Raw genomic sequence first — 26,969 nt, forward strand, 5'->3', positions numbered from 1 at the left:
CTGTCTCACTATTGCCCAATGGACTGTGCACAATGCCTGGCATATGGTAAGTCCTCAGGAAGCATTGCTGGGATGAATACATGAGAGCAGGAAGGTATAGGGGCCACAGTCACAGAACAGCAGGTAGTTCCATTTCCTGGAGCATGGGTTCTGACTAGGAAAAGCTAGAAAGTTGGGTCAGGGCTTGATTGTAGGGCTGAGAAGTTCAGGTGTGATTCAGAGGAAAGCATTGTCTCTTCTTTAAAAGGCACCCATAAGGAGGTAGGAGGTGGAGGTCTTGGTGGAAAGGCACAGCGCCTCCAGAAATCAAACTGCCCCAGCTGGGACTCTGACCGACCAGCCCTTTACCAGGCTGTAACAGAGAGGGGAGCAAAGCGACAATGCTGTTTCCAGCAGCTGCTGGAAGAGAAGGCTGCATTTTACAGGGCCTAATGTGCAAGAAAGGGATGGCGTGGAATAGAATGTTTCCAGGAGCACTGCTTCTTCCAAGACCACAGGTCCAGCAGCCTGGTGTGGGTTCTTCCTATAGTTCTTTGGCCCTAATCAAGCCCAGTCCTCCCAGTCCTAGCGGACTGGGCACCCACAGGGGTATAACTTGTATTTCTAGCACATTTAATCTAATTTATTTTAGCTAGATCATGAAATACCTGTAATACAACTCTTCTCGTGACATCTTGAAATATAACCCATGTTTTGTATATATGGGATGCCTGGTCCTGTGAGGTTTCTGATACAATAGAAGAATACATTCCTTTGTCTTTGGAGGCATTTCTCTGATTTTTTTTTTTTTCTTCTTGGCAGGCAAACCTTAAGCAAAAGATGGTAGCATACTCTTGACATTCAGTCATTCCCCTGGGTACTTGTCTATGTGCCAGGCACTGTTTTAGGCACCAGGGACACTGACCAAAAAAAAAAAAAAGTTGCCCACTGGAGCTTACATGTTTAGCAGGGGAATCAATAAATGAGTAAATGGTTTGGTGTGTCAGAAGGTGGTAAGGCTGTGGAGAAGATTTCAGCAGGAGGGGAATGGCAAGTGCAGCATGGGGGAATGTGCACCTTGTTTCAAAGAGATGTTCAAGGAAAGGCTCACATAGAAGGCAACATAGCACTGAGGGGCAACGGGGAGCCCTGGGTTTCTTGGGGTGACCAATAGGAGGCTGATTGTCCTTGATGTTCTCATGATAGACAATGGTGGCAAAACTACAACTCTTGATTTGTCAAGATTGCCTATGAGTTGCTGGCAGCCTTGCCAGTCCAGCACATCTGTGAGCTGCTAATTATTAGGCTGTAATTCTGGGGCCTCCCTGGATATGATGTCAGCCACGAATTATCTTCCATGATAACTTGCACTTGCGGAGTTGGCTAATCTTAAGGACTTAGGAGTTCCCCTGCTGAAGCACACAGACACTCCTAAACATCACAGTGGAACAAGGGATGCATTTCTAATAATCTTGTTATTCTTTGAATTAGTACTTTTCAAAGTGGAGATTGCAGACTCCTGCATTTTGAAAGTTTTTAATGAGATGTCATTCTCCCACCCTCCCCTCCTTGTTTAGTGCTGGTTCTTAGAAATCAGCATAAGAGAGTCTGGATCTACTGGAGGACTCCCTTGTCACAGAGTACCAGACATGACTTCAGGGCAGTATGTCTGTATTTGCAGTCACCTTCATGCCAGTCATAGCCATAAAACCTCAAAGCTTGCTCAAGTGTGGCTACAGAGCCAGTGGGAGGAACCAGTTGTCTTGCTGCACATAGAGCACCTGGGTTGCGCAATGAGAGCCATGCTTGACAGTGGATACCAAAAGGCTATCGTTTATTACCCCTATGAGCAGTAATAAGCACCCAGGGAAGAATGTACACAATCCCAGTGCCAGCAACATTTAGATGAGGCCCCCATTATTAACGCAGAGCTCAATAATGCTCCAATGCTGGCATTATTTATTTATTTATATATTTTTTGAGATAGAGTCTCGCTCTTGTTGCCCAGGCTGGAGCGAAGTGATACGGTCTCGGCTCATTGCAGCCTCCGCCTGGTAAGGTCAAGACATTCTCTTGCCTCAGCCTCCCAAGTAGCTGGCATGTGCCTCCACACCTGACTAATTTTTGTATTTTTAGTAGAGACAGAGTTTTACCATTTTGCCTGGGCTGGTCTCAAACTCCTGGCATCAAGTGATCTGCCTGCTTCAGCCTCCCAAAGTACTGAGATTACAAGTGTGAGCCACTGTGCCTGGCCTGCTGGCATTAAAGAGAACAAGACAAACTTATCAACTGCCATATTAAAATAGGCATTCAAGGACTACCTTCTTGACAGTTTTAAATTTGAACACTGATTATTCCAAGTTTCCAACCAACATCTTGGAGTTGCTAATACTATTTTGTATATCATGCTTACATGCTCAGGCGTTTTCTGCATTGGTATTGTGGAAGTTGAGATGTACAAACATATAAAACAATATCTGAAGCCTCCTCACAGTTTGCAACCAAGTTCGAGCAAAACAATATCCATAACCTTAAACTAATACAACATAAAGTAAATGTAACAAGGATATTGATTTGAATTTTTATTTACTTCTTAGGGGTTTTGTATTTAATGAATAAATATGTTTTGGTTTTACTAACTTTTGAACTTTGGTAAATTAAGGTGTTTAACCTTTGCATGTTAATATGTATAATAAGTAATATAATAAAATTTGTTAATAAATATCCATTTTATTTATTTTGTTCCTTAGGAACAAATTTAGTGTTTGAAGATGAAATCACTGCATTACAACCTGAAGTAGATAAGTTAAAAACTCTAAATGTGAACAAAATTATTGCACTGGGACATTCGGGTTTTGAAACGGATAAACTCATCGCTCAGAAAGTGAGGGGTGTGGACGTCGTGGTGGGAGGACACTCCAACACATTTCTTTACACAGGTAATTGTTTCAAAAGGATTGCACGAGCCAGAATGTCCAGATAAGTACTTTGTCTCTTTTGCCTTTGTAACTGTTATTATTCTTTTTACTGCTATTTAATATGTAATGTATATTATATGATCTATAATATATATGTAATATACATTAAATGGGAACATGTGTAAATCTTACTCACAAACATTACTAAGAAATTTATTGATTTCATGATAAGTCAATTCCATATATTTATGTATATAATAAATATATGACATAAAATATGTATAAAACATATATAAACCATACATATGTAAAACAAAAAGACTATTGAGCCCCAACCAAGTCATTTATGATAGATTCTTATCAAAAAGCAACATGTCATATAAAAAACTTTAAGCATAAACAAAATAATGTAAATAAAGGCCTTTATAACTCAAGGTGGATTTGATTTGTAAGTTGCACAGGTAGCAGAAGCTGGAACTCTGAGTGTGAGTCCTAACTCTGCTTGCAGACTAGGAATATAAGTATCCTGGAAGCCACATGACCCTGGGTCCTCAGGAGAGCATGCACTCTTCCTACCCACTACCTGACTACCCCCACCACTCTCTTTTTTTCTCTCTCAGATTGGTGTTAAGTACTTTTCAATAGAATAACTCTTTTATGAGTTTTCCACTTTAAACTTATAATGTCCCAAAACTTTTGAATCTGGTTCCACCTTTCCCACTTCCCCCACCTTGCACTGCATAGATCTTTGAAGTATGCCCAAGGGAGGGAAGAAGAGGCTGATAAACAGCTCTTCTGTCTATCAGCATTCACAAGAAAGGCTTTGGTGTGGGAACAGCCCTCCCTTTGAAGAGGCTCCTGCTTCTACCATCCTTATGTGGGCTGTCAAAGGCCATGCTATTTTGATAAAAAGCAAAACTCAAAATACCCCAAACAATAAGTAGGAAATACCCAAAAACATTAAAAGGAATTATCACTAAGAAAGTAATTTTTATTTTGTTTCTAGTACTTTGGAGTATTTTCCAATAATGAATGCATGTTACTTTTGCAATCAGAAAGCAAGACACAAATTATAAAAAGGAAAGAAACACAGTATTGGGTGAAAAGTCCCCATTCCTGATCCACTTGAATGACTTTGGGCAGGTCACTTAGCCTCTCTGAATCTGCTAGCTTCGCTTCAAAATAGGGGATGATCATGCTCAAAGTTCCACGTTACTGTGAAAATTATATGAGATGTAAAAATATGTGAGAGCAGTTTATAAACTATAGATAGCTATATTCTGGTATGCAGTGTCGTGGAGGTTGCTTGCTCATAAAAATATGTCAGTCAAAATCATAACTCACAAACTAAAGTTAGCCTTCACTTAAGAAAATACCAGTATGAATGTGTGCTAACTAAATTCCTTCACAGATATTTTACTTATTGGTAAACACAGGCTAAGGAATAATTTCAAACTGAGTTAAACTGAGAGGTTGTGAAATCAATTTATGGGTTATGACCAGTAATAGGGCTTTTTTTTTTTGACAGATAAGACTAAAATAGATTAGGCACTTACATTACTCATAAGAATGGTAAATTTTGTTCCATGGGAAAAGATGTCCATAAGATGTCGAGAACAGCCCCAGGCACATAGCAGACAATCCACAAATGTGATGAGGATGACGCCTAGCACTGGACATTGTTAGCATGAATAACATTGCAATCAAACAGCTTCAACAACTCCATAAGGGTTAAATGAACTAATAGAGTGAAGACTAGGAAATAATTGCAGCAGGTCATTGGGAAGCACCAGGTAGGGGTGAAGACTCAGTGAAGTCCTTCTGACTCTACCAGTAATGATGGGGTCCTTTCAATGCCTGATTACCCTCATCTGTGGAATGAAGGTGGTAACAAGAGTACCTATTATAAAGGGTCACTGTGACTTAATATGTGTAATGAATGTATAGGTAAATGGCCTTAGCACAGGGCCTAGTATGTTAGCTGTTCTTATTTTAGTTATGCGCTGGCTCACTGGATAAGACCTGTGAAAACCCAAACCTTAGCTTTTCTCTGAGGCAGTGTCAGCACCCTTGGACACACAGTGGGAGCTAGGTATGTCTTCTCCCCCTTCTTCCTTTAGAATAATGGTTTCAAAATGTTTAAACTCTGACCCATAGTAAGAAGAACATTGTAGACAGGGAGCCAAAACACACAAACGTATATGTGTGTGTGCATTCACATACAAATGCACAAAAGTACACACACATACAAGTGTGAAAGCACCTGGAATGCACCCCGACTTTTCTGTTTTACTGTTTTATTCATTTAATGACAGTTATCACTCATTAAATTTATTTTCTTGTACTGTAGCTAATCCATGTTTCTAAAACCTCAGCTTTAAATGAGACATGACCAAAATAATGCAGGAACACTCAAAGGAGTTTCACCCCTTCATTCAGATGTGAACATTCCTATGTTCCCCTTGACTTGTCTTTACTGCATCTTAATCAATGCTGTCTTACAGCAACAACTGATCATTCATGGCCTGTGGTGCATGTCCATCAATGAGTGTGCCCTGAGAGACCTGAAAAGATTGGGTGACCATGCCCAGATTCCCATTATTTCTGTAGCCTATCCTTTGTTCCCATAACAGTACAGTCATGCCTTAGTATCTGTGGGGGATTGATTCTAGGACTCCCTGTGGATACCAAAATCCATGGATGCTCAAGTCCCTTCCATAAATGGTGTAGTATTTGCATATGACCTGTGCACATCTCCGCATATACTTTAAGTCATCTCTAGATTACTTATAATACTTGATACAATGTAAATGATATGAAAATAGTTGTTATACTGTATTGTTTAGGGAGTAATGACAAGAAAAAATATCTGTATATGTTCAGTACAGATAAAACCATCCTTTTTTAGAAAATATTTTTTGTTCATGGTTGGCTGAATCCAACGATGCAGAACCTACAGAGAGACAGCCAACTGTATGTGCCTTTGCTAAGTAGATAAATTTAGTTAATGATGAAGGACTGGATGAAAGAAAGATTTGAGGATAAAAATTAGAGTTTGCTTATCTGTAAATCTTGAAGTAAATAATTACAGTCTCTGAGAAAACTGAGATAACCAAGACTTAGTCATTTACTTCACATTTCATGATTGCTTACCAAGATTAAACTTGTTCTGATGAAAATCTCCACTTTCATACTCATCGTTTTGATGAGTGAACATAACAATTAAAGGTGGCTAGGCACAGCAGCTGACGCCTATAATCCCAGAATTTTGGGAGGCTGAGGCAGAAGAATTGCTTGAACCCGGGAGTTCGAGACCAGCCTGGGCAAGATAGGGAGACCTCATATCTACAAAAAAAATTTTAAAAAACTAGCCAAGTGTGGGGGCATATGCCTGTAATCCCACCTACTCAGGAGGTCGAGGTGGGAGAATTGCTTGAATCTGGGAGGTTGAGGATGCAATGAGCTATGATTGCTCCACTGAACTCCAGTCTGAATGACAGAGTGAAACCCTGTTTCAACAACAGCAACAACAAAAACATTAAAGGTAATTCCAGGACACAATAGGGACGAGGCATGTTTGCCTGTTTAAATAAACTTTCCTGGCCTTAAGAAAACAACTCTGCTGAATAATTTTATGGAATTAGAATGACATTAAAATAATGAATCTGGTAAATATGATTAGTTAATAAAAATACAGTTAAAATAATACATCCCTTGGAATTTTAAATCTTACTGAGAATCATTTCTGCACACACCGTATCCAATATACAAACACACATGGAAGAAAACCTTTCCAAAGCTCATGGATTGCACCCTCATATTTTCTCTTCTGTTATTTGATTTTTTAAATGCTGGTTACCACCCATTACATTAATTTTATTGTATTGTAGCTTGCTCATATTTTTTTAAAACTCAGCTTCAAATAAGGCATGACTAAAACAGTGCATGAACGGATCCCTTCCAAATGTTGAAAGTTATTCCAGTTTCTTTCCTTTCCAACTACCATGCATATGCAGGTAACCCTAGCACTGGCTGACCAGTCTAACATCAGAGTGAAGGCTCCCTCTAGGAGGCTTACAAAATGATAAAGCTACAAAGATAAGAGCTAAAATGCAAACGCTTTCTCTAAAAATCTTAAATCCTAGAGTCACGAACTGGTCCATGTTGCTTCCTTTAGAGAAAAAAGTAGTAAAAAGTACCTGCAGCAGCTACACCAGGGCACTCCATTCTCTGTGCTGTCCTTGGAGGGACTCCAAAGATGCTGTTTCTCTCTTTGCCTCCCAATATTTTAACTGAGTTTTGGATTCTGCAAATCAATCTGGCTAGCTGTGGCCTTGGGTGAATATAAGCACCAGTTTCCATAGCCTCCAGGTAAAGAGATTCGAATTGTTAATTCTGTCATCCTTCCCATTCTAACATCCTGTTATATAGAAAGTCATCCATACATACAGCCTGAAAGCTTACTTTTCAGGATTTGGGGAAATATAAACAATTTGGTAGAATACCTCATACTTTTGTTAGGCTACTGATATGAACTTTATTCCTCTAACTCCTTTGAGGCTCAGACCATCTATCCCCCTTATCCCTCTCATCTAATCACCTCCAAGCAATGTCCCACATCACTGAGAATTTAGTACCCAATTTCCTATCTTCTTCTCCACTCCAGCTCCTGCCTTCACCTGGCAGAGTGTCCATGTGGGTAGTTGATCCAATACCCAAAGTTCAGAGTCCCTTGATCTCCTCAACCCAGTGACTGACAGCTCCACTCCATTTCAGCAACTTCACTTCTGGAGCCACAGGCCGAGACTTGATTATCTCCACAATTTCTCCATGTCCAAAACTGAAATGGGATAGTTCCCTTGACCCCTTCATGGGACTCATGAAAGGGTTGTCTTGTTTACTCATCCTGTAGCTCTCAACTCCCCATGGGAGGGAGAGCACATAGGTGAGCGGGTGCAGAGGCTGGGACAAGTGCTTCTGGGTGCTGGCAGGAGTAGAACTCTGTGCAGCCCCGCGGCAGCATCTAAGTGAGTATCTGTGACCCCTGGAGCCCCAGGGGCATGTGTTACAGTGTGTCCTTTTAGCTTTGCTGTCCGTGGACAGTTGAAGTGTTTAACAGTTAAGTGTGACAGCCCTCTGTATCCTAAACTCTTGTTCAGCATCCAGGAAGAATCAGCTTGCAAGAACAAATTGAAGATGGTGAATGTGGAGAATTTTATTGATGATGAAAATGGCTCTCAGTGGGATGGGGAACTGGAAAGGGTATGGTGTGGGAAGGTGTCTCCTCCTGGCATTAGGCCATCCCCGGCTGAACTCTTCTCCGAGGTCCTACCGTCAAGCCATCCCTCTGAAGTCAAGCTGCTTTTCACCAATGTCAAGCTGCTTCTTCTCTTATCTCCTTCTCTGCCGTTCCACTGCCAGTGGAGCCTGGGGTTTTTATGAGGACAGGATAGGGGACAGGGCAGGCCAGGGTGATTTGGAAAAGGCAACATTCGGGCAGAAAAATGGGGATATAAAGTTCTCACTTTGGGCCATGGGTCCAGGCTTGAGGGTGGAGCCATTGCCAGGGACCCCACCCTTTTCTACCTCATATTTCCCTGCCTCCACTCTCAACTATCTTATCACAGGCCTCCTAGCCATAAAGCTTTCTCACTCCCTATTTTTTTAGAGCTCACCTTCAGCCTTATGAAACCTCAAGTCTTTTGAATTTGTCTTTCCCTCCCAGTCCAGCAGGCTTCGCTTCTTTCCTTGCTAGCCTGGAAGTGTCCATTATACCCTTGACTGTGTCATGGCTGACACTGGAAGGCAGGTGTCCAGTACTGTTAAATGGATGTTAACAAGTGCAACTTCTTTAAAAAGTAAGATTTCTTTATTTGATTGATCAGGTTTTTAAAAATTATCTAATTTCCATTGCTTCTGGATTTAGGCACATATATTGAATACAAAATTCAAAACTTTTCATGTATCTAAAGAAATAATTTTAATGACCACAGAATTTTGCTCTTAAAACAAATGGGGCCTACAGTGTAATTATAACTAAGACAGATGACAAGCACCTGCTGCGTTTTCTTTATGCTGCCGTCAGGCTGGTGCATAGTCTGATGGGATGGATGCATCCCTGCTATAATAAGAATAAGTAAAGAGGGTGGAAGACTGTTGTTGGTGTTTACAATCATTATTCATCTCTCCATTAATTTTCATCCTTGCAGTCTAGATAATCTTGCCTTTTAGAACAAGAAAACAATGTTATTACTTACAACATTCACAAGACAGGGAAACACTCATCGACAAAGAACCATTTCCTTTGGGCATTTGATAAGAACTGCTGACATCTGTGTTTATTAAGTGATGGGGGAGAATCAGCGAAGGGGCAGAGGTGTGGGTGGTAGCTTCAAAGATAATTTCGTGACTGAGTGTGGTTGGGCATGTTGGCAATCCCAGTGTTTGCAATTCCAGTGCTTTGGGAGGCTGAGGCAGGAGCGTCACTTGAACCCAGGATTTTGAGGCTGCAGTGAGCTATGATTATGCCACTGCAGTCCAGCCTGGGTGACAGAGAGAGACCTTGTCTCAAAAAAAAAAAAAAAAAAAAAAAAAAAAAAAGGACTTTGCTTTCCTGGTCTTTTTGAATGTGGTAAGCACAAGGACTTACTTGTACTGGTGGTCACCCTCTTGGGTCCTTTCAGTAAACTTCTGGCCATGGCCCAGCCTGAGCACCTGCTTCCTTTACAGAGCAAAGCCAGAACCTTCTGGTTTGTAATTTTTGCAGCCACATAACACTGATCCATTTTAGCTGTCACAGGAAACTGCTTTCCAAGATGAAGTGAGACTATCCAAAATCAAAATCTAAAATGAATGACTACAGAACAAATGGCAGTCCAAGGTCATTTGGCAGGGTTGAATCATAAGGAAAGGTGATGGCCAGCTACTGTGAAGTCTTAAGCCTACTCATAGGTACGAATCTCTTACCAGGACTGAAGTTTGTGTTTCCTTAACTTTGCTGCTGGATGGTCTTCTGCAAAGGATCTCATTTCTCCAACTTTCACTGGGAAGTGGCATGGGGTTTTGGAAAGTGCTTTAAACTCTAAGAACTGGTTTCCTCTCAGGCTCAGCCACCACTAGCTGTCTGACTTTGGACAAGTTACTCAACCACTTTGAGCATCAGCTTTCTTTTTTTAAAATGGTGACAGTGATATGGCTACCTTAGAGAGTTGTGGGGATTAAGTGAGATAATATATGAATAGAATATATAAATACGTCTATATTAGACATATTTGATCTGTTAAATATATTATATACATATATATATAGAGAGAGAGAATATTAGAGAACTGACATATTTATCTTAGACCTACTACGTTCTAGGGCCCAGTTCTTCTCATGTATTATCCCTCTATATATATAGTATTGAGAGAGAAAGAGAGAGCTAGAGAAATAGAAACCAGTAGGATATATCCTATCTGAAGAAATCTAATAAAGGTATTTCACTGAACAAAATGGTTTCTCCTTAAAATGTATTCCGACACCAATTTCCCCCTCCTTGCTTCTCATACATATTAATTCACAGAAATTATATTAAAGGCAGTAGGACTATGAATAATTTTTTTCTTCTGCATTTGCCAAATATTCTGTAATGCTAGTTTTACTTTTATAACAAATTTTTAAAGTCCCTCTAAACCCTATAAAATTAGCCACTAGTCCTAAACTTTAACTGTAATACATATTTTTGTTAAATAAAAAAAAAGATATCCTAAATTTGAGAATCTAAGCTAAATTCACAAATGACTAAATGTATCTTCTTACTTTTAAAAGATAAGAAACCAGGAATTCAGTGGTTTAACCCAAGCAGCGTAGGTATTCTTCACTCATTTCTCTTGTCCTCAGTTTATGTTTCCCCCAGGCCAAGAAACATTTATGTCTAGGAATTCATGATTGCTCATCTGTAAGACACTCTCCAAGTACTCTGTCATGATTTGGAACCAGTGCTTTGGCCATCCATTCCAGATGACCTCCAGGTTCTAAGCTTTATCTGAAGTACTCCACACTACATTGCACACCAGCATGATGGGAAGGAATGACTCAAGGGAACTGTTCATTTAGACAACTCACCAACTATACACAGCCTTTCACACAGCAGCTGACAACCACTGTAGGAAGAACTCTGGCCAAATGCTTATATATCAGGACTACAGCAATGTATGGTCACAGTTACCTCCTTTTTAACCTCAAGAAACAAAGTTGTTACTTCTGAAAAGAACACCATTAGTAAATGGAACTACACGGGCGTGCCAAAATGAAAATTAATCTCTCTCTCCACCCCATTCTTTTGGCCACTGCATTTTAACAGGCCATGGTGATAGAACCAGAAGGTAGCTGTGTTTCAATAATTTTTTTTTCTTATTTTTAAACATTGTTATATAGAAGCCTGTTTTATAATGTAAGAAGTGAATGGGAATCCTAGTATCTGGAATGATGCTGAGCCATGGAGATGGCCAGATTCCATGTGAAGAGAAGAGACTAGCAGAAAGCTAAGGATTTGCTCACTTTCCCCTACTCTGTATTCATGGAGCAGCCATTCCAAAAGATGACGCACCAGACCATGGTCCTGGCCCTGCTAGGCAGTGGAGATCCAAAACAATGGGCACTCACTGGAGCTCTGTGAAGATCTGTTGAATGAGTGACTAAATGTATGGTGAACTCTTCCCTACCTGCAGGGTTCCCTGCTTTGCCCAGCCTGTCAGGCTTGGGTATGAGCAGATAGCCTGGATTGGATTTCATGAGGGCTTTGTGCCCACTCTGGATACTACCAGAAGATGCATAATCTCTTTTAGACTTCCTGGGTCATCACTGAAAGGCCAGAGGAAAGAATTTGAGCAGTAAATCGAAGCATGTGCAGAGTGACATAGTCTGGGCATAGATAACAGTACCTGACCCCTCAAATTCCCTAAAGTTGACATGACAGCTTGTGCATCATGGTTTGGTACAGAGATGACTGAAGAGACAGTGGTTGCTCCTCTGGTTGCTGGACACCTCTTGAATGGGCTGTGATGACTAGAGAGCACGCTCTGTCCTGTTCACCTGAAGGTGCTGCTAGACTAGCAGAAGCAGAGACAGCAGTTGGGCCTGATTGGAGAGCTGGAGGGACTGGGTGCAGGGGACTTCTAGGCCAGCAGTCTCTGTGCTGTGCTCTGAGGGGCTCTGGTGGCAGGAACCTACTCCTGGGTTCCAGCTCTACCAGGGTGTAGCCTGAGGAACTCAGCTTTCCTGCTTTATTGGCTTGCCTTGCCACAAAAGGATTTCTTGTATGTTAAAGATACTAATAGCTTAAAAACAAAAAACAAAAAACTACTAATTTAAACCACTAATCAAATCTTTTGTTTTACAAATTTAGAAAATAAAATTAGGCCCCAGGGACTAGATGTCTCTCCCATAGTCCAGAAACCAGACTGAAACTGAGCTAGTAGCAAAACCCATTCTCCTGTATCCCAACTCCCAGTTCAGGTTCCTCTTCACTAGCTGCCACCCAGCTGCATAGTTGAGGACATTGAATTGAGGGAACCTGGGGTAGAGGGCTGGCACTCAGGCATTGCTGGCTTCTGCATGATTCCACCACAGGGAAAGCATCTTAATCATGTATGATCCATAGAAAAGTGATTGCTCAACTCCTTAAGTTGTCATTCAACAAACATCTATCTAGCACCTACCACATGCTAGACAAATCCTAGAGAGATAGCTGCCTCTGCCCTCATAGAACTAAATGTCTTCTGATCTGATTTTTTAAAAATACATAATTATGCAAATAAATCATATTATATATAATTACAAAGCATGGTATAAAAGGAAAAGTACAAGATGCTGTGAGAGCGTGTAAAAGGAGGACTTGGCCAAGTCTAGAGGATCATCAGTGAGTATTTCCCTGATGGACTAACATTAGGGCCAAGATCAGAAAGATGTCCAGGAGTTAACTTGGTCAATAATCATTGTTAATCTTTATTAAGAATTTCCCTTCAGTCGAGTCAGGCTTCACTTGCTGCATTAACTTCCCTAATCCCCACAATAACTCTGTAAGGTAGGTGCTTTTACTTTTTTTCCACTTCACAGATGAATAAACAAGAAGTAAAAAGATGTAGCTAATTCACATGTAGCCCTCTGGCTTCAGAAGCTCTTTACTCCATAAGGTTCCTGGGTACGTGGGTGTGGTCTAGGAATGGGAAGAGGCTAAGAATGCTGAAGGGCAGGCTGAATGTTCTAGATGAAGCTGGTGCGATAAGGGCCATATGATGTAGGTCTTATAGGTTAGGATATTCATGTTACAACTGTTAATGTTTTTGAAATATCTAAAACCAGGAAGTGCACGATCATATTTATGTTTGGAGTGTGCACTTGCAAGTAATTTAAAAGAGTCAAGTCCCTTAGAAGCAATCACGTGAAATAACCTAATAACCAATCCTTTTTATCCAGTCCCCTTATGTGGTCCCAGTTCAGGAATTCTTAAACCAGTTCTTGTGTTAAAATCATAGCATGGACTGCCTTACAACATTCTATACTTCAGTCCCTTGAAAACCACATCAGGCCAGGTGGGTGGCTCCAACACTTTTGGAGGCCAAGGCGAGAGGATTGCTTGAGCCCAGGAATTGGAGACCACTGAACTCTAGCCTGGGCAACAGAATGAGACCCTGTTGAAAGAAAGAAAAGGAAGAGAGAAAAAAGAGGAAGGAAGGAGGGAGAAAAGGAAAAGAGGGAGGGAGGGAAGGTGGAAGAAAGAAAAAAAAGAGAGAGAGAAAGAGAAAGAAAAGGCTGCTCCCTGGCACTTCTGTTTATTACCATGTGACACCAGGAGGGCAATTGTCCAGACCCACACTTAGGTTCACCACATTCCTTGGCTCCCAGGACAGAGTCCTTTGAGGTTCCTTCAAGCACCCGTACCATGTTGGGAAATGAAGCCTTTATAAACTCCAGATGTCAGTCCACAACTCCACAGCCCCTTTGGATTTGGTTCCTGGATGAATTCTAGGCTAGATGACTGGAACAGAGTTCTGGTGAACATCTTCCTTCCTGCCAAGATGACAAGTCAGGTTTCTAAAGACAGATGTGTAGCTCTTTGTGGAAAAAATATTCTGGTCACGAACATCTTCAGCTGAACAGCACGGAATGGCGTAGAAAATGTGAAACCCTGGACTGGTTTCTGTGTCAGTGATTTCCTGGGATTGTGGAGTTGAAGGGGAGCAGAAAGAGCTCAGCTGTGGAGGAGACAGAGATTAGCCAAACCAGACCAGCTGCATGGTTAGCATCTTCCTTGTTCCTTGTTCCTGATTAAGCCCATTTAATATGCCAGTGACAAAAGGATCCAAATGAATGAATGTTTTCTGGAGCTGAGATTGCTGGCTCCTATTTGCAGAGTGCATGCTGAGGCATCTAACCGGATTATTGGATTCCTAACTTTTACATTCTTTCTAAGCTCAGATATTTCTACGGAAGGCAGATAGATAACGGCCAAAAAAAGATCAGGCTTTCCTAGCTCTTGGGTTTCCAGGAAACTGACAGACTCCTGATACCTGCCAACTAGTGCCTTCTCTCCCTGGGCGGGTTGTTCTCCGCCACCTTGTGGACATTTGGGGAACTGCACAGTCCCAAGCATCTATGATCAGAGGACGAACTGACAGAGGCTGTCATAACCACCTGGTCCCCTGAAGTAAAGACCAGGCACCAGGCTTGCCCAAAGGAGGACCAGCACAGAGCAGAATGAGGCTGAGTAGGATGTTAACCTTCCATGCTGGTCTTCCATGCATCACGTTATCTGCCACTGTCACAGACAACATCTGCATCCACTACAGATGAAGATGGAACAAAGGCTTTCACTGGATCTCAAGTTGGGTGCTTCTGTAAAAATAAAGTTCCAAGACCTTATTCTTTTTTTTCCCAGTGAGAGCAAGAAAACTGGATGTTAATATTGGCAACGACTATTTCCTGCTTGTGAAGCGTTAGTATTTGCAGTGCTTCTTCCCTGTGGTTAGTGAGATGAAAGCGGGGGCGCTCTTGGCACAGGAGCATGGCAGGTTTGGATTCTTCGTAACATGTTATCCAGCTTGTCTTATGTGAAAAGAAAAGCCCAGAAAGAGCTTGGAACACAAAGATGCAAATCCTGGGTTTGCATTTGATTTGGTAAGTGGCCTTTCACAACCAGCTTGCAGACTTTAGGGAAAAAAAAAAAAAATACACGGTAGGCTTGTGGGTAGTGGAGAAAACGTAAGCTCCAATACCTCGCAGCCTGGGTTTTCAGTTTGCCTCCTCCGAACCCTCATCACGTACCAGCTGTGTGACCTTGGGTACTCTGTCTATGACAATCAATTTTCTTGTCTGCAGTGTACAGATAATAGAGGACCTGTCCCATGGGAAGCTTGGAGGACTAAATGAGATTAAGCCCAGGGCCTGACTCATGGCTGATTCTCATAACAGGTCCTTGTGTGTAATCAACATTTGCTGAAGTTCTCTGGACCCTCTGTGAATATCTAATAGGAATGACTAGCCATGGGTATGAAGAGGGAGATGATAGAAACAGTAATGTGGTCAACTGAATCCATCCCATAGTCTCTAATTTGAAACAGCTGAACTGTGCCATTGTCTCCCTGGAGGTAAGATGTAAGCCACCGAGTTCCTGAAGCATGTCTACAGTTAAGGAACTTAAATGTGCCAAGTGATTAAAGGTTGGGCTGCCTGCTCCCTGTATGGTGACACTCTCCACCCTCCTGCATACTCTCCACTACTCCAGGCAGTGGTGGGCCTTCTAGTCTCTGGGTGATGAGTAGCTCCCACATCTCCCCTTTGAGACAGAGGCCTGCAGAACCTGACCAGTGTGATGGCTGGCTGTGGTCAGAAGTGTGCATGCTGGTTGGCCCTCAGGGAGAATGTGGCTCTTCTAAAAGACATCTGAAGGGATGCAAAATTTAGCAGCAAATCCCAAAAACAGCTCTTTGTCATCTCTGTATCTTCTACTAAAGATTTTAAGCTCTGAAGTATATGTCTGGGGTTTCTAGAGATTGCTATTTCCTTATAAGAGAAAAAAATGCACTCTTATTGTATATTTATTGAGTACCTACAATATGCCAGGCACCCAGCTAGGGAGTTTAGATATTTAATCCTCTCAACGGCCCTGTAAAATAGGGATTGTTTAAAATGGATTTCATTTAAAATGAATTTATCCCACTTTATAGGCAAGGAAACTGAAGTACAGTATGGTAAAGTGGCTTGGCTAATCCACCTGGCTAGTGAGAATGGAGCCATAGTAAGCCTGGAGGATACTCTTAACAGTGTTTCATCTTTGTGTGCCCCACAGCACAGGCACAATGCCCAAGTCTTAGGAAGAGCTTGCTGAGTTGAGAATGGTAGGATTCATATACCGAAAGGGCATTCGGAAATGGGCAAATGCCCAGACAGGGCTCTGAAAGACTAGCTATGTAGAGCAACAGATGGCGAATCATCAGTTTAAAACTCTGTCATCCAGCCAGTGGCCTGCTGGCCTACAGCCAGCCATGTATGTACAAGGGCTGACTTGATCAGCTGTGGCTCTTTTATTTCAGGCAATCCACCTTCCAAAGAGGTGCCTGCTGGGAAGTACCCATTCATAGTCACTTCTGATGATGGGCGGAAGGTTCCTGTAGTCCAGGCCTATGCTTTTGGCAAATACCTAGGCTATCTGAAGATCGAGTTTGATGAAAGAGGAAACGTCATCTCTTCCCATGGAAATCCCATTCTTCTAAATAGCAGCATTCCTGAAGGTAAGTGAAGTTCAGGGGAATGTTCCACCAATCTAAAATTTAGATAGCGGATATTTTCGTCCTTCTCATTTTTTCCTTTAATGTTTCAGGAAAAGATTATAATACTGTTGAAGAATTTAGCTTCTTCCTTGAGTTTGCCCTCTTCATGGATAGATTTAAAACACACCCAAATGCCAAAAAGCCCCACTTGCTTTTTCAAGTCTTCTCAGCATCAGATTACATGCATCACTGCTTCCTCTGCCTTTTAAAATCTTGATCCTGACATGCAAAAGCCACTCTCAGCTTGTGTTTACAGGAGAGATGATAACTTAAGTAAAGGGGTTCAAATTGGGCAGAGCAGAGCTCAAGTCCTGGCCCCTCAACTAGAGGCAGTGTGCCTTGGGCAAGCTGCCCAATCTCATGGGCGTCAGTTTCTTTATCAAATGAGGGAGTACCTTATTTTTATGTCTGTGTCTCAGAGTAAAAGTACATTTTTCTATCATTGATTTTCATATGTATCCAGAACACACTCCTGTGCTTGTTTCTCACCTTCCCTTTTCTGTTGACTATGATCACATCAGGAAGGTGAGGTGCATAGCACCCAGGGGAGCCTGTAGTCACAACACAAGCCTCTCAGTAGCTAGATGGGAAAGGGGCCCAGGACGACGCTGACAGCGATAGCCCAGCTGCACCTCAGCAGGCCCTTTATAACTGCCCCGGGCCTTTCAGAGCTCCTACCACCACCACTAACGCTGTCCCAGGTGGGCCAACAGGTAGCTCATACAGATGTGGTGAGTTGGTAGATGTTCAGCATATTCTTAAATTAAGATGCATTCCAGGTCTTATTACCAGGAAACAAAATAGAAGTTTCTAAGGAGATTTCATGGTCAAAACCAAAATGCACACAAATATGGTAAAGAAATATGTTCTCACAGCAAGTAACATAGATGATGTTTCATTCCTTTTCCAGAATTTAGCACAGTGTGAGATTTGCTTTAATTGTAGGCTACCTTCTTTTCTTCCTTCTAGATCCAAGCATAAAAGCAGACATTAACAAATGGAGAATAAAATTGGACAATTATTCTACCCAGGAATTGGGGAAAACAATTGTCTATCTGGATGGCTCCTCTCAATCGTGCCGCTTTAGAGAATGCAACATGGGCAACCTGATTTGTGATGCTATGGTAAGTCATCTGCAGGAGTGGACATATGCTAGGAACGAAGAGGGAAGAGGAAGGAAGGATGTGAGAAGGGATAGACTGATAGCTACAGAATGAGGGATTTCAAAACATTTTTGGCCAGGGTGGTGGCATATGCCTATAGTCCCAGCTACTCAGGAGGCTTAGGTGGGAGGATGGCTTGAGCCCAGGAGGCTGCAGTGAGCTATAATTGCACCACTGCACTCCAGCCTGGACAACAGAGCAAGACTCTGTCTCTAAAATTAAATAAATATGAAAAATAAATAAAACATTAGTGCCTAAACAAAGGTCTGATGTAGCCTCATACTCAGTACCTTCTTAAGGTGTTGGAAGGAGATTAGGTAACCACCAACATACTGCTTTACAAGAACTAAAATCTTTATTTTAAGGTGTTCTTAGACGTCTGAATTTTGGATGTTGCTTTCCTTTTGTAAGATGATGCAAATGCACAAACTCTGCTACCCTTGAGATATCAACATAATACATAAAAGCATATCTGCTTGGATCCAACTTGGCCAGACTGTTTTTCTCTCATCTGTTCACTTGACTCCAGAGAACCCTGGCCTTGTGTGACAGGAACCTCTTTCACAGGCACAGAAAGACAACACACAGTTTTAATGGTAATAACAAGTCCTGTGGCTAAGCAAGATCACCTATGAAGAACAAGCCCCTGTCTACTTGTCTGCAGGCAGAATGGCCATGGTAGCTCTCTGGGGGCCTTATTGAGCCAAGGTCTCCTATGTCAGACTACCACTTCCACGGGCTTACAGCCTGGACTCAGGGAAGTCATTTTTGTCAGTGCTTGGCATGCATTGCCCAGTGCCCAGGATACAACTGCACTCAATAAATGTTTGCCATGTAAATGACAACAATCATGCTCATGCCAAGACCAGACTGCTGGTGTCTCCTCAGCATCATGCAGTCAATGCCACAGAAGTAGTTAAGGAGAAGCTGGTATATAAATGTTAAGAGAAGTCTGAAGGGAAACAACCCAGGCTGTTGGCAGTGCTTATCCCTCTGTTAAAGAGGCTAGAACAAAGGAGAGCTTTTGCTATTTATTTATTTACTTATTTATTGAGACGGAGTCTTGCTGTGTCGCCCAGGCTGGAGTGCAGTGATATGATCTCAGCTCACTGCAACCTCCTTCTCTCAGGTTCAAGCAATTCTCCTGCTTCAGCCTCCCAAGTAGCTGGGATTAGAGGTGTCCACTACCATGCCCAGCTAATTTTTGTATTTTTAGTAGAGATGGGGTTTCACCATGTTGGCTAGCTGGTCTCGAACTCCTGACCTTAGGTGATCCACCTGCCTCAGCCTCCCAAAGTGCTGGGATTACAGGTGTGAGCCACCACGCCTGGCTTTTTTTTTTTTTTCTCCTAAATGAGAATGTATTCATTTTATTTCTAATAACTAAACATACATTTTATAAAAGAAAAGAATGGATGTGATTCTCCCCAGTTTTAAAAGGCTGTCCCTGTCTTTCCAAAATTGCCAACTTGGGAATCAGCTGGAGACATACATATAGAGGCCAGGTTCTCTTTGGCATGAGATCTGGTGTTGAGCAGGCTCTAGGCCAAGCCCTCAGAATCAGGCAGAGGGCATGGCCTGCCCTGGAGAAGCCTGTGCAGGAGTGGCTCTGAAGGCCACCTTCCATGGGAGGCCCAGTCCCGACACCAGGACTACAACCAAGAGACCATTTTGCTAAGGCCACCTGGCCTGACAGTATGGGAGTTTCAGGAGGGGGAACTAAGAGTTTGACATGGACTGGTAACAGTGTATTTTTATTTCTGAGAGTGTAAAACTAATTCTAATTATAGTTGAGAAATTCCTGGGAACACAGTAGCAGGGGAAAAGTAGCTTCATTTCCTCAGGAGAGCTAACCAGATTCCTGGAGCTGATCCTAAGGAAGAAAAACCAGAGTAACTATGTAAATCTGTGCTATTGTTTCAGATTAACAACAATCTCAGACACGCTGATGAAATGTTCTGGAACCATGTATCCATGTGCATTTTAAATGGAGGTGGTATCCGGTCGCCCATTGATGAGCGCAACAATGGTATGCTCCCAGGCCCAGCTCCTCAGTGTGTCATGTTCTCTCTCTGATCTTTTCCTGCTGTGGTTCTTGCCCTGAACACACCCATGTGCAGCCTCAGTTCATCTCTGCTGCCAGCCATGTACCAGAATGTCATTCCTTTAAGTTAGGATTAGCCATTATTAAAGCCTAAGACCTAGCCTGAAGGACACATACAAGCTTACATGTATTCACACACAGAAGCTGCAGCTGTTAGTGGAACTCAAGCTTGGTATGAATTTCTGATTTACAAAGCTATACTAGTTGTTTCTGATTTATGCAAAATATCAACAGTCTCCACCTTGGCATCTGAAAAGAGACAAAAATCACCAGTCTTCTGTCCTAAAAAGACATACCACTGGATTAAAATGTTACCGTAGTATATTTACAGCTATCCAAGATTATATCATATGGCAAAACAAATCAACTACACAAATACTCAAGACACTCTTGTAGCCCTCCCTGATTTACTGTGAAAACCAATCAGTTATCAGTATAAGGCCCCAAACGCATCCCATTGTCAGACAACAGGGACAGGTTGCAGGGACACATTGTTTGTCTGGAGGAACTGAACAATGCAAAACAAACTACTGGAGATCCAGCCCCAAGCTAGCAGATCTAAGACTGAGCATAGTGACCTTCTGAGGCACAGTCATTTGTGAGCTCCTGCCATCTTGCCCAGTGGTGGAGTGCAGGGTCAGAGGCCTCCTAAACTCATTCCCTCCCTAAGTGTCAGGAACCACTTAGACATAGCTGATATGCTCTATAAGCTCTTATAGCTCTCTAAGCCTCCCCATGTCCCCTTCATTTCTTCCCCCAGTGCTGAGGGAAACTGGTCATGGTGTTAGCATTTTCTCAAGCTATTTTCCTTCTTGCCTCATCTGTGACTACCCTCAGGCACAATTACCTGGGAGAACCTGGCTGCTGTATTGCCCTTTGGAGGTACATTTGACCTGGTCCAGTTAAAAGGTTCCACCCTGAAGAAGGCCTTTGAGCACAGCGTGCACCGCTATGGCCAGTCCACTGGAGAGTTCCTGCAGGTGGGCGGTAAGTCACCCATCCTGTAGGGCTGGCCCATCCAAAGTGACATGGGATTTCCTGCTGGTTGGCTCAGCTTCCCCCTCACCAAAAGTCGTGTGGTCAGGTTGGTTTGGATTTTTCCAACACCAATACCTCATCCCTTAATGGCTGTGGACTCTCAGAGCCACTGAGATTAGATTGGGGTCAAAGCCCCAAAGCCCCAAAGCCCTGGCAATAAGCAGTATTTGCCAAGTCTGATTTGGACATCAGATGGGCCCTCTAAGCAGGTCAGCTGCTTTGAGGTCTAGTTTCTAATAAAATCTTAGTTATTTAAGCATTCAATATTCTTAAAAAAAAAAAAAAAAAAATCCTCTCCTTTGTTCTACTCATCGTTGCCTGGAACTATGCCAAGATTTAAAGGAATGCTGTCCAATCTGTATTAACCAGGATGATTCCTGGAAGGAGCAGCCTACTGCACAGACACACCTTAACACCTGGTTCTAGTCCCACTGTGACCTGGGGCAAGTTCTCAACCCCTCTGGGCACAGGGAGAAAACCTTTCCTGTTTATCTCATGGGCTGTAGCGAAAGTTGAATGGAAATAAATGCTTCCTAAATTGCCAAGGGTTTCTGAAACACTTTTGTTAATAATTCCACAGTCCAGTGAATTAATCCTTTAAAAGTAATCTTAGTTTACCTGGAAACCATAATCTGGCTTCATTTTTTTAACCTTAGGTTGTGGTCCCACTTAATAGATAGAATTGCTTTGCTGAGTTCTCCCTCTGCAGAACACATTGCTGTTGAGATTGAAGGGCTACAGAAGGCAGTGGGGCCCTATCCTACTGCTTATGGGGCAACCCAAACATCCTCCATTTTCCCAGAAGGGAGTTGAGGGAAAAGCAGTCTTCTGATGCTCTAGCAAAGCACTGCATAGCTCTATGCCTTGTGAAAGTCACCCAATCCCAAATGATTACCATTTAATGGTCTTCAAAATTGTAAAATGCTCTGTGCCTCTGATCTGTTTCTCGCTTTCTAAGGCCATTGAATCAATTTACTAGGCCAATTCAGCATTTTAAGGGAAAAACAGAAAAAGATGTGGTTTCTCCATGTAGAGTCACCCTTTGCCCATTCTGGTCCAAAGCTGGTTTTCCTTCCAGTGGTTCTCCTATGTCCTGGAAGGACTCAGTGATAAAGGGTGGCTGCAATGTCACAATTCTCTTGATAAAATTTCACTCAAGTTTAAACCAAAGGAAAAACCACAGCCCCATGCCCCAATTCTAGAGTTTGACCACAATTCCTTAGGAAACAGAAATCTCCCTTTGGATCTGGTGAAAACAGACTAATTTCTTTTCTAGGAATCCATGTGGTATATGATCTTTCCCGAAAACCTGGAGACAGAGTAGTCAAATTAGATGTTCTTTGCACCAAGTGTCGAGTGCCCAGTTATGACCCTCTCAAAATGGACGAGATATATAAGGTGATCCTCCCAAACTTCCTGGCCAATGGTGGAGATGGATTCCAGATGATAAAAGATGAATTATTAAGACATGACTCTGGTAAGCATGAGTGTCTCTTCCTTTCTCTAAAGAACAACAAAATTGGGCCACGAAGGGGAGCTACTAGTGGTGCCAGGAGGGCAAAGTGACTCCCTGTTTTGCTGAATCCCTCCTGCTTTGCTTGTTGGAAAGCAGCAGTACAGCACAGCAGAGAGGAATATGTACCCTGTCACTCCCTGAGCACAAACATGCCTTCATCCAACCCCAGAGAGAAAACATTTGTAAATCAAAAATGCTTTCAAATCCTTTTAACTACATCTAAGCACCTATTTAAATTGTGAAATATAAATGAGTTTTGCATTTACAGAAAAATCACACCTCTGGAATTTTAGGATACAGAAAACCATCACATTAAATCATTTAAATTTTCTTTCTTGAAGAAGCTTTCTGTGTGAATCAGTCAGGTAGAAATGGATGGGGTAAGTGCCTCCCTTTCAGCACAGTGGGTTGGTGGTACAAATCATAGGAATAACCATACTTGATGTCAGTTGGTACTTCTGGCAGCATTGAGGGGCATTATATGCCAGTCTCACTTTTAGAAATCCTGTTGAGTCACATTATGTGCATACAGACCACTGACATAGAACACACTTCCCCTTCCTCTTCCTAGGGCAGAGACCAGCAAGCTTACAAGACACACAGGTAGCTTCTTGGCATTTCTGGGAAGTTCCACCAGGATCTTCTTCAGTCTTATCATGCTGGACCTGTCATTTTCGCTACTTAGGGTGGAGGGCAGGACCAGACCACGAGGCAGCCCTTTCTGGGAGGGAAGGTGCTGGCTTCTTCTGTCCCTTCCGTGACAGAAGATGGAAGGGCAAGCATAAAAGCCCCATGAGACAAAGAGGTTGATAGTCATCAGCTGTCCACCACTCAAGCCTAGACTGATGGATGTTAGAAAGAGGAGCTCATGCAGAAGGATAAGGAAGCCCTGGACCTAAGGGTTCTCAACACTGGTTATACATTAGAATCACTTCAGGAGCATTTTAAATTAAATACCAATGGCTCAGCTGCATCTCTTAAGAGATTCTAAGTTAATTGGATTGGGGCTAAACTCTTTTTCAGTGATTCTAGTGTACACCCAGAGGTGAAAACCACTGAAGAGAGAAGGGTTCTTAAGTACCGGGGCGATATTTTTAAAATTAAATTCTGTTGGGTCCCCATGGGTTTGTTGTAGCTATAGGCAATTAGCATTTATCCTCTCCTCTCTTTGGTAAAGGAAACCCCCTTAAGTCCCATCATCATCATCAATTACGTGAAAATAATTATTGGGGAGGCAAACAAAAGGAAGCCACCCTTGTCCTGGAGTGGTTCAAAGGCTATGATGTCAGTGATCTCTTTCTAGTAATCTCAGAGCTGAGGCAACTCTACTTCCCCCAATTACCCAATATTGAACAAGAGACACATTTTACATCGGGAGCATGAAAAAGCAATCAACTTCTTTGTACTTATGATCACCAGCGTTCCTGTCTTCTGTGACACTTTACCCCTGCTTATGAAATAGCTTCCCTTTTATAATTACAAAGGACTACCTTACTGTTGATTGACAATTACCTTTTCTGTAGTCAACATAATGTATATGTTTTTCTAGGTGATCAAGATATCAATGTGGTTTCTACATATATCTCAAAAATGAAAGTAATTTATCCAGCAGTTGAAGGTCGGATCAAGTTTTCCACAGGAAGTCATTGCCATGGAAGCTTTTCTTTAATATTTCTTTCATTTTGTGCAGTGATCTTTGTTTTATACCAATAGCCAAAAATTCTCCTTGCCTTTAATGTGTGAAACTGCATTTTTTCAAGTGAGATTCAAATCTGCCTTTTAGGACCTGGCTTTGTGACAGCAAAAACCATCGTTACAGGCTCCTAGAAGCTGAAGGTTAGAGCATTATAAAATGAACAGACTGACATGATTACTCAGGGTCAGCAACCTAGTGAGTTAGAAAAAAAATTAACATAGGGCCCTATAAGGAGAAAGCCAACTATATTTAGTTTACATGTCCAAATTTTAATAAAATTGTACTAACAATTTTAAACCATATTTTTCTTCCTCATATCCACTTCTAATCCATCAAAAAGCTTATGTTTACATAAAATTTTATCATTCACAAGGAGTTTTAAATACATTGTCTCATTTGATATCCACAACTTGCTTTTGGTAGGAAAGAGAGATGTTTTCCCACCTATCAGATGAAAACCTGAAGCTCAGAAAGGGTTGACTTGCCCACACAGCTAACGCTGACAGATCCAAGACCTAAACCTAGGTCTTTTGAACTCAAGTCCAGCATTCTCAACTATATCAAGTTACTGTTCAGAATGATACTTAATATCTCCTCTCTTCATAATTATCTATAGCCCCAAGCTCATGGATGACAAATTTCTGCTTTATTTCTTGTCTCTATTTTTTCACTTTTTAGCTCCTGTTATAATAGCAAGTTTAATGATATAAACACAGGATACCATTCTGTCTTGCAACACCTATGTGCCTTTGATGAGTCAGGTAGCAAGCTGTAGTAGATAATGAGAAAGGCCAGAGGCTGCAAAAGACAGTCAAAGGACGGAGAGAAAGGAAAGGGAAGAACAAACACCAGGACTGGTTTATATTATAAAAGAGCAAGAGATAAAGAGCATTTACACATGTTAAACAGATATTTTGTTAAGCAAAGTGGCCGACACATGGCATTAACTGTTATTTTATGAGATTCCATCAGCTCTGCCTCTGTCCCCTTTCTTCTTCCTAACATGAAGGTATCATGAGAAGAGAACCTTCTAAGATAAGCTGTAATTCTAAACCTGTACCTTTCCCTCTCCACAAGATGCCAGCACTGCACTCATTCTACTCATACCACACACACCCAGTTATGGAATGTCCAGAGTTCTCAAAGAACTTTAGGAAGACGCATACATTTTTGAAGTCACTCTGCCTCCAAATCTGAACAGTCACTGTAAATCATTCTTAAGTCCAGATATGAGAACTCCTCTGAGTGGGTGGTCAGCAAATACCCATGCTGATGAAATGACTTAGGCCCAAAGAACAAATACTTAAGATGGGAGTGGAACAATATGAGCCTGCTCAGCTCTGCATTAAGTAATTCAAGAAACGGGAGGCTTCACCTTAAAGTGTGCAAATGGCAGCTAGAGGTTTGGATAGGGAGTATGTTTGTTTCTTAGTGTTTACAAATATTAAGTACTCTTGATACAAAACATACTTTTAAACCTCATAACCTTTTTATAAAAGTTGTTGCAGTAAAATAATAGCCTCGGTTCTATGCATATATGGATTAGCTATAAAAAATGTCAGTAAGATTGTACAAGGAAAATTAGAGAAAGGTACATTTAGGGTTTATTTTTTATGCTTGGCCAGTAAAAAAAGGTAAATTTTATCAGAATTTTTTAAAGAACTTTTTTTAAGTTCCCTAAATGTGTGTGTGTATTGTGCAGTGGTATAAGAAATGACTTTGAACCACTTTGCAATTGTAGATTCCCGACAATAAAATTGAAGATATGCTCTTTAGTCTTTGATAGTTATTTCTTCTCTCATTCAAACACCTGCAACTCGAGACAATATGACTGAAGGAAAACTCTGACAGATTTTCACTGGTATCATTTCTTTTGATTATAAGCCACTTACCATCTGATAACCCTCCATCCCCCCTCACACCCCTAAAATGAGAAGAAAAATGCATCCAATTTTTAAGTAGGAGAGAAAAGTGAGTGGTATTTTAAGGAAGACTACTAAATTTGGTGGCTTTGACATACGGAATCTGATATAAAAAATGGTTTTGAGGCCAGTACTGATTCCTACAAATAAAAACTTCCAAGTTAATGTTGAGGATTTTAATTTACCTGTATTGGCTGTGTGCCCAAGAATCTTCAAGTATACTAATAACACAATGAGTTGGTTTCATTATGCCTCAATTAGTCAGACACATTAAAACCATGTTAGCTGTCTTTGTTTGGGCTATTAGTCCGTTCTCATGCTGCTAACAAAGACATACCTGAGACTAGGTAATTTAGAAAGAAAAAGAGGTTTAATGGACTTACAGTTCCACATGGCTGGTGAGGCCTCACAATCATGGCAGAAGGCAGAGAAGGAGCAAAGGCACATCTTACATGGAGGCAGGCAAGAGAGTGCGTGGAGGGTAACTGCCCTTTATGAAACCATCTCACTATCAAGAGAATAGCATGGGAAACACCTGCCCCCATGATTCAATTACTTCACACCAGGTCCCTCCCATGACACATGGGGATTATGGGAGCTACATTTCAAGATGAGATTTGGGTGGGGACATAAACCGTATCATTCTGCCCCTGGCCCCTCCCACATATCATGTCCTCACATTTCAAAACCAATCATGCCTTCCCAACAGTTCCCCAAAGTCTTAACTCATTCCAGCATTAACTCAAAAGCCCACAGTCCAAAGTCTCATCTGAGACAAAGCAAATCCCTTCCACCTATGAGCCTGTAAAATCAAAAGCAAGC

The 26,969-nt window shown here is 41.8% G+C and overlaps 1 protein-coding gene across 1 annotated transcript in view; it reads left to right on the top strand.

Annotated features, from left to right (window-relative positions):
- NT5E (5'-nucleotidase ecto) overlaps positions 1-25,998 on the top strand; it is a 45,557-nt gene extending 19,559 nt beyond the window's left edge. Inside the window, exons 3-9 of the mRNA XM_017892962.1 lie at positions 2,730-2,918; positions 16,472-16,669; positions 17,678-17,832; positions 19,795-19,900; positions 20,813-20,962; positions 22,290-22,490; positions 24,079-25,998. Coding sequence (XP_017748451.1) covers positions 2,730-2,918; positions 16,472-16,669; positions 17,678-17,832; positions 19,795-19,900; positions 20,813-20,962; positions 22,290-22,490; positions 24,079-24,242 — 1,163 coding nt within the window. The 3' untranslated portion in view covers positions 24,243-25,998. The remainder of the gene's footprint in view (positions 1-2,729; positions 2,919-16,471; positions 16,670-17,677; positions 17,833-19,794; positions 19,901-20,812; positions 20,963-22,289; positions 22,491-24,078) is intronic.
- Positions 25,999-26,969: the final 971 nt, after the last annotated feature.

The sequence above is a fragment of the Rhinopithecus bieti genome, unplaced genomic scaffold, assembly GCF_001698545.2.
Source record: "Rhinopithecus bieti isolate Rb0 unplaced genomic scaffold, ASM169854v2 scaffold_23199, whole genome shotgun sequence".
NCBI classification, from domain to species: domain Eukaryota; kingdom Metazoa; phylum Chordata; class Mammalia; order Primates; family Cercopithecidae; genus Rhinopithecus; species Rhinopithecus bieti.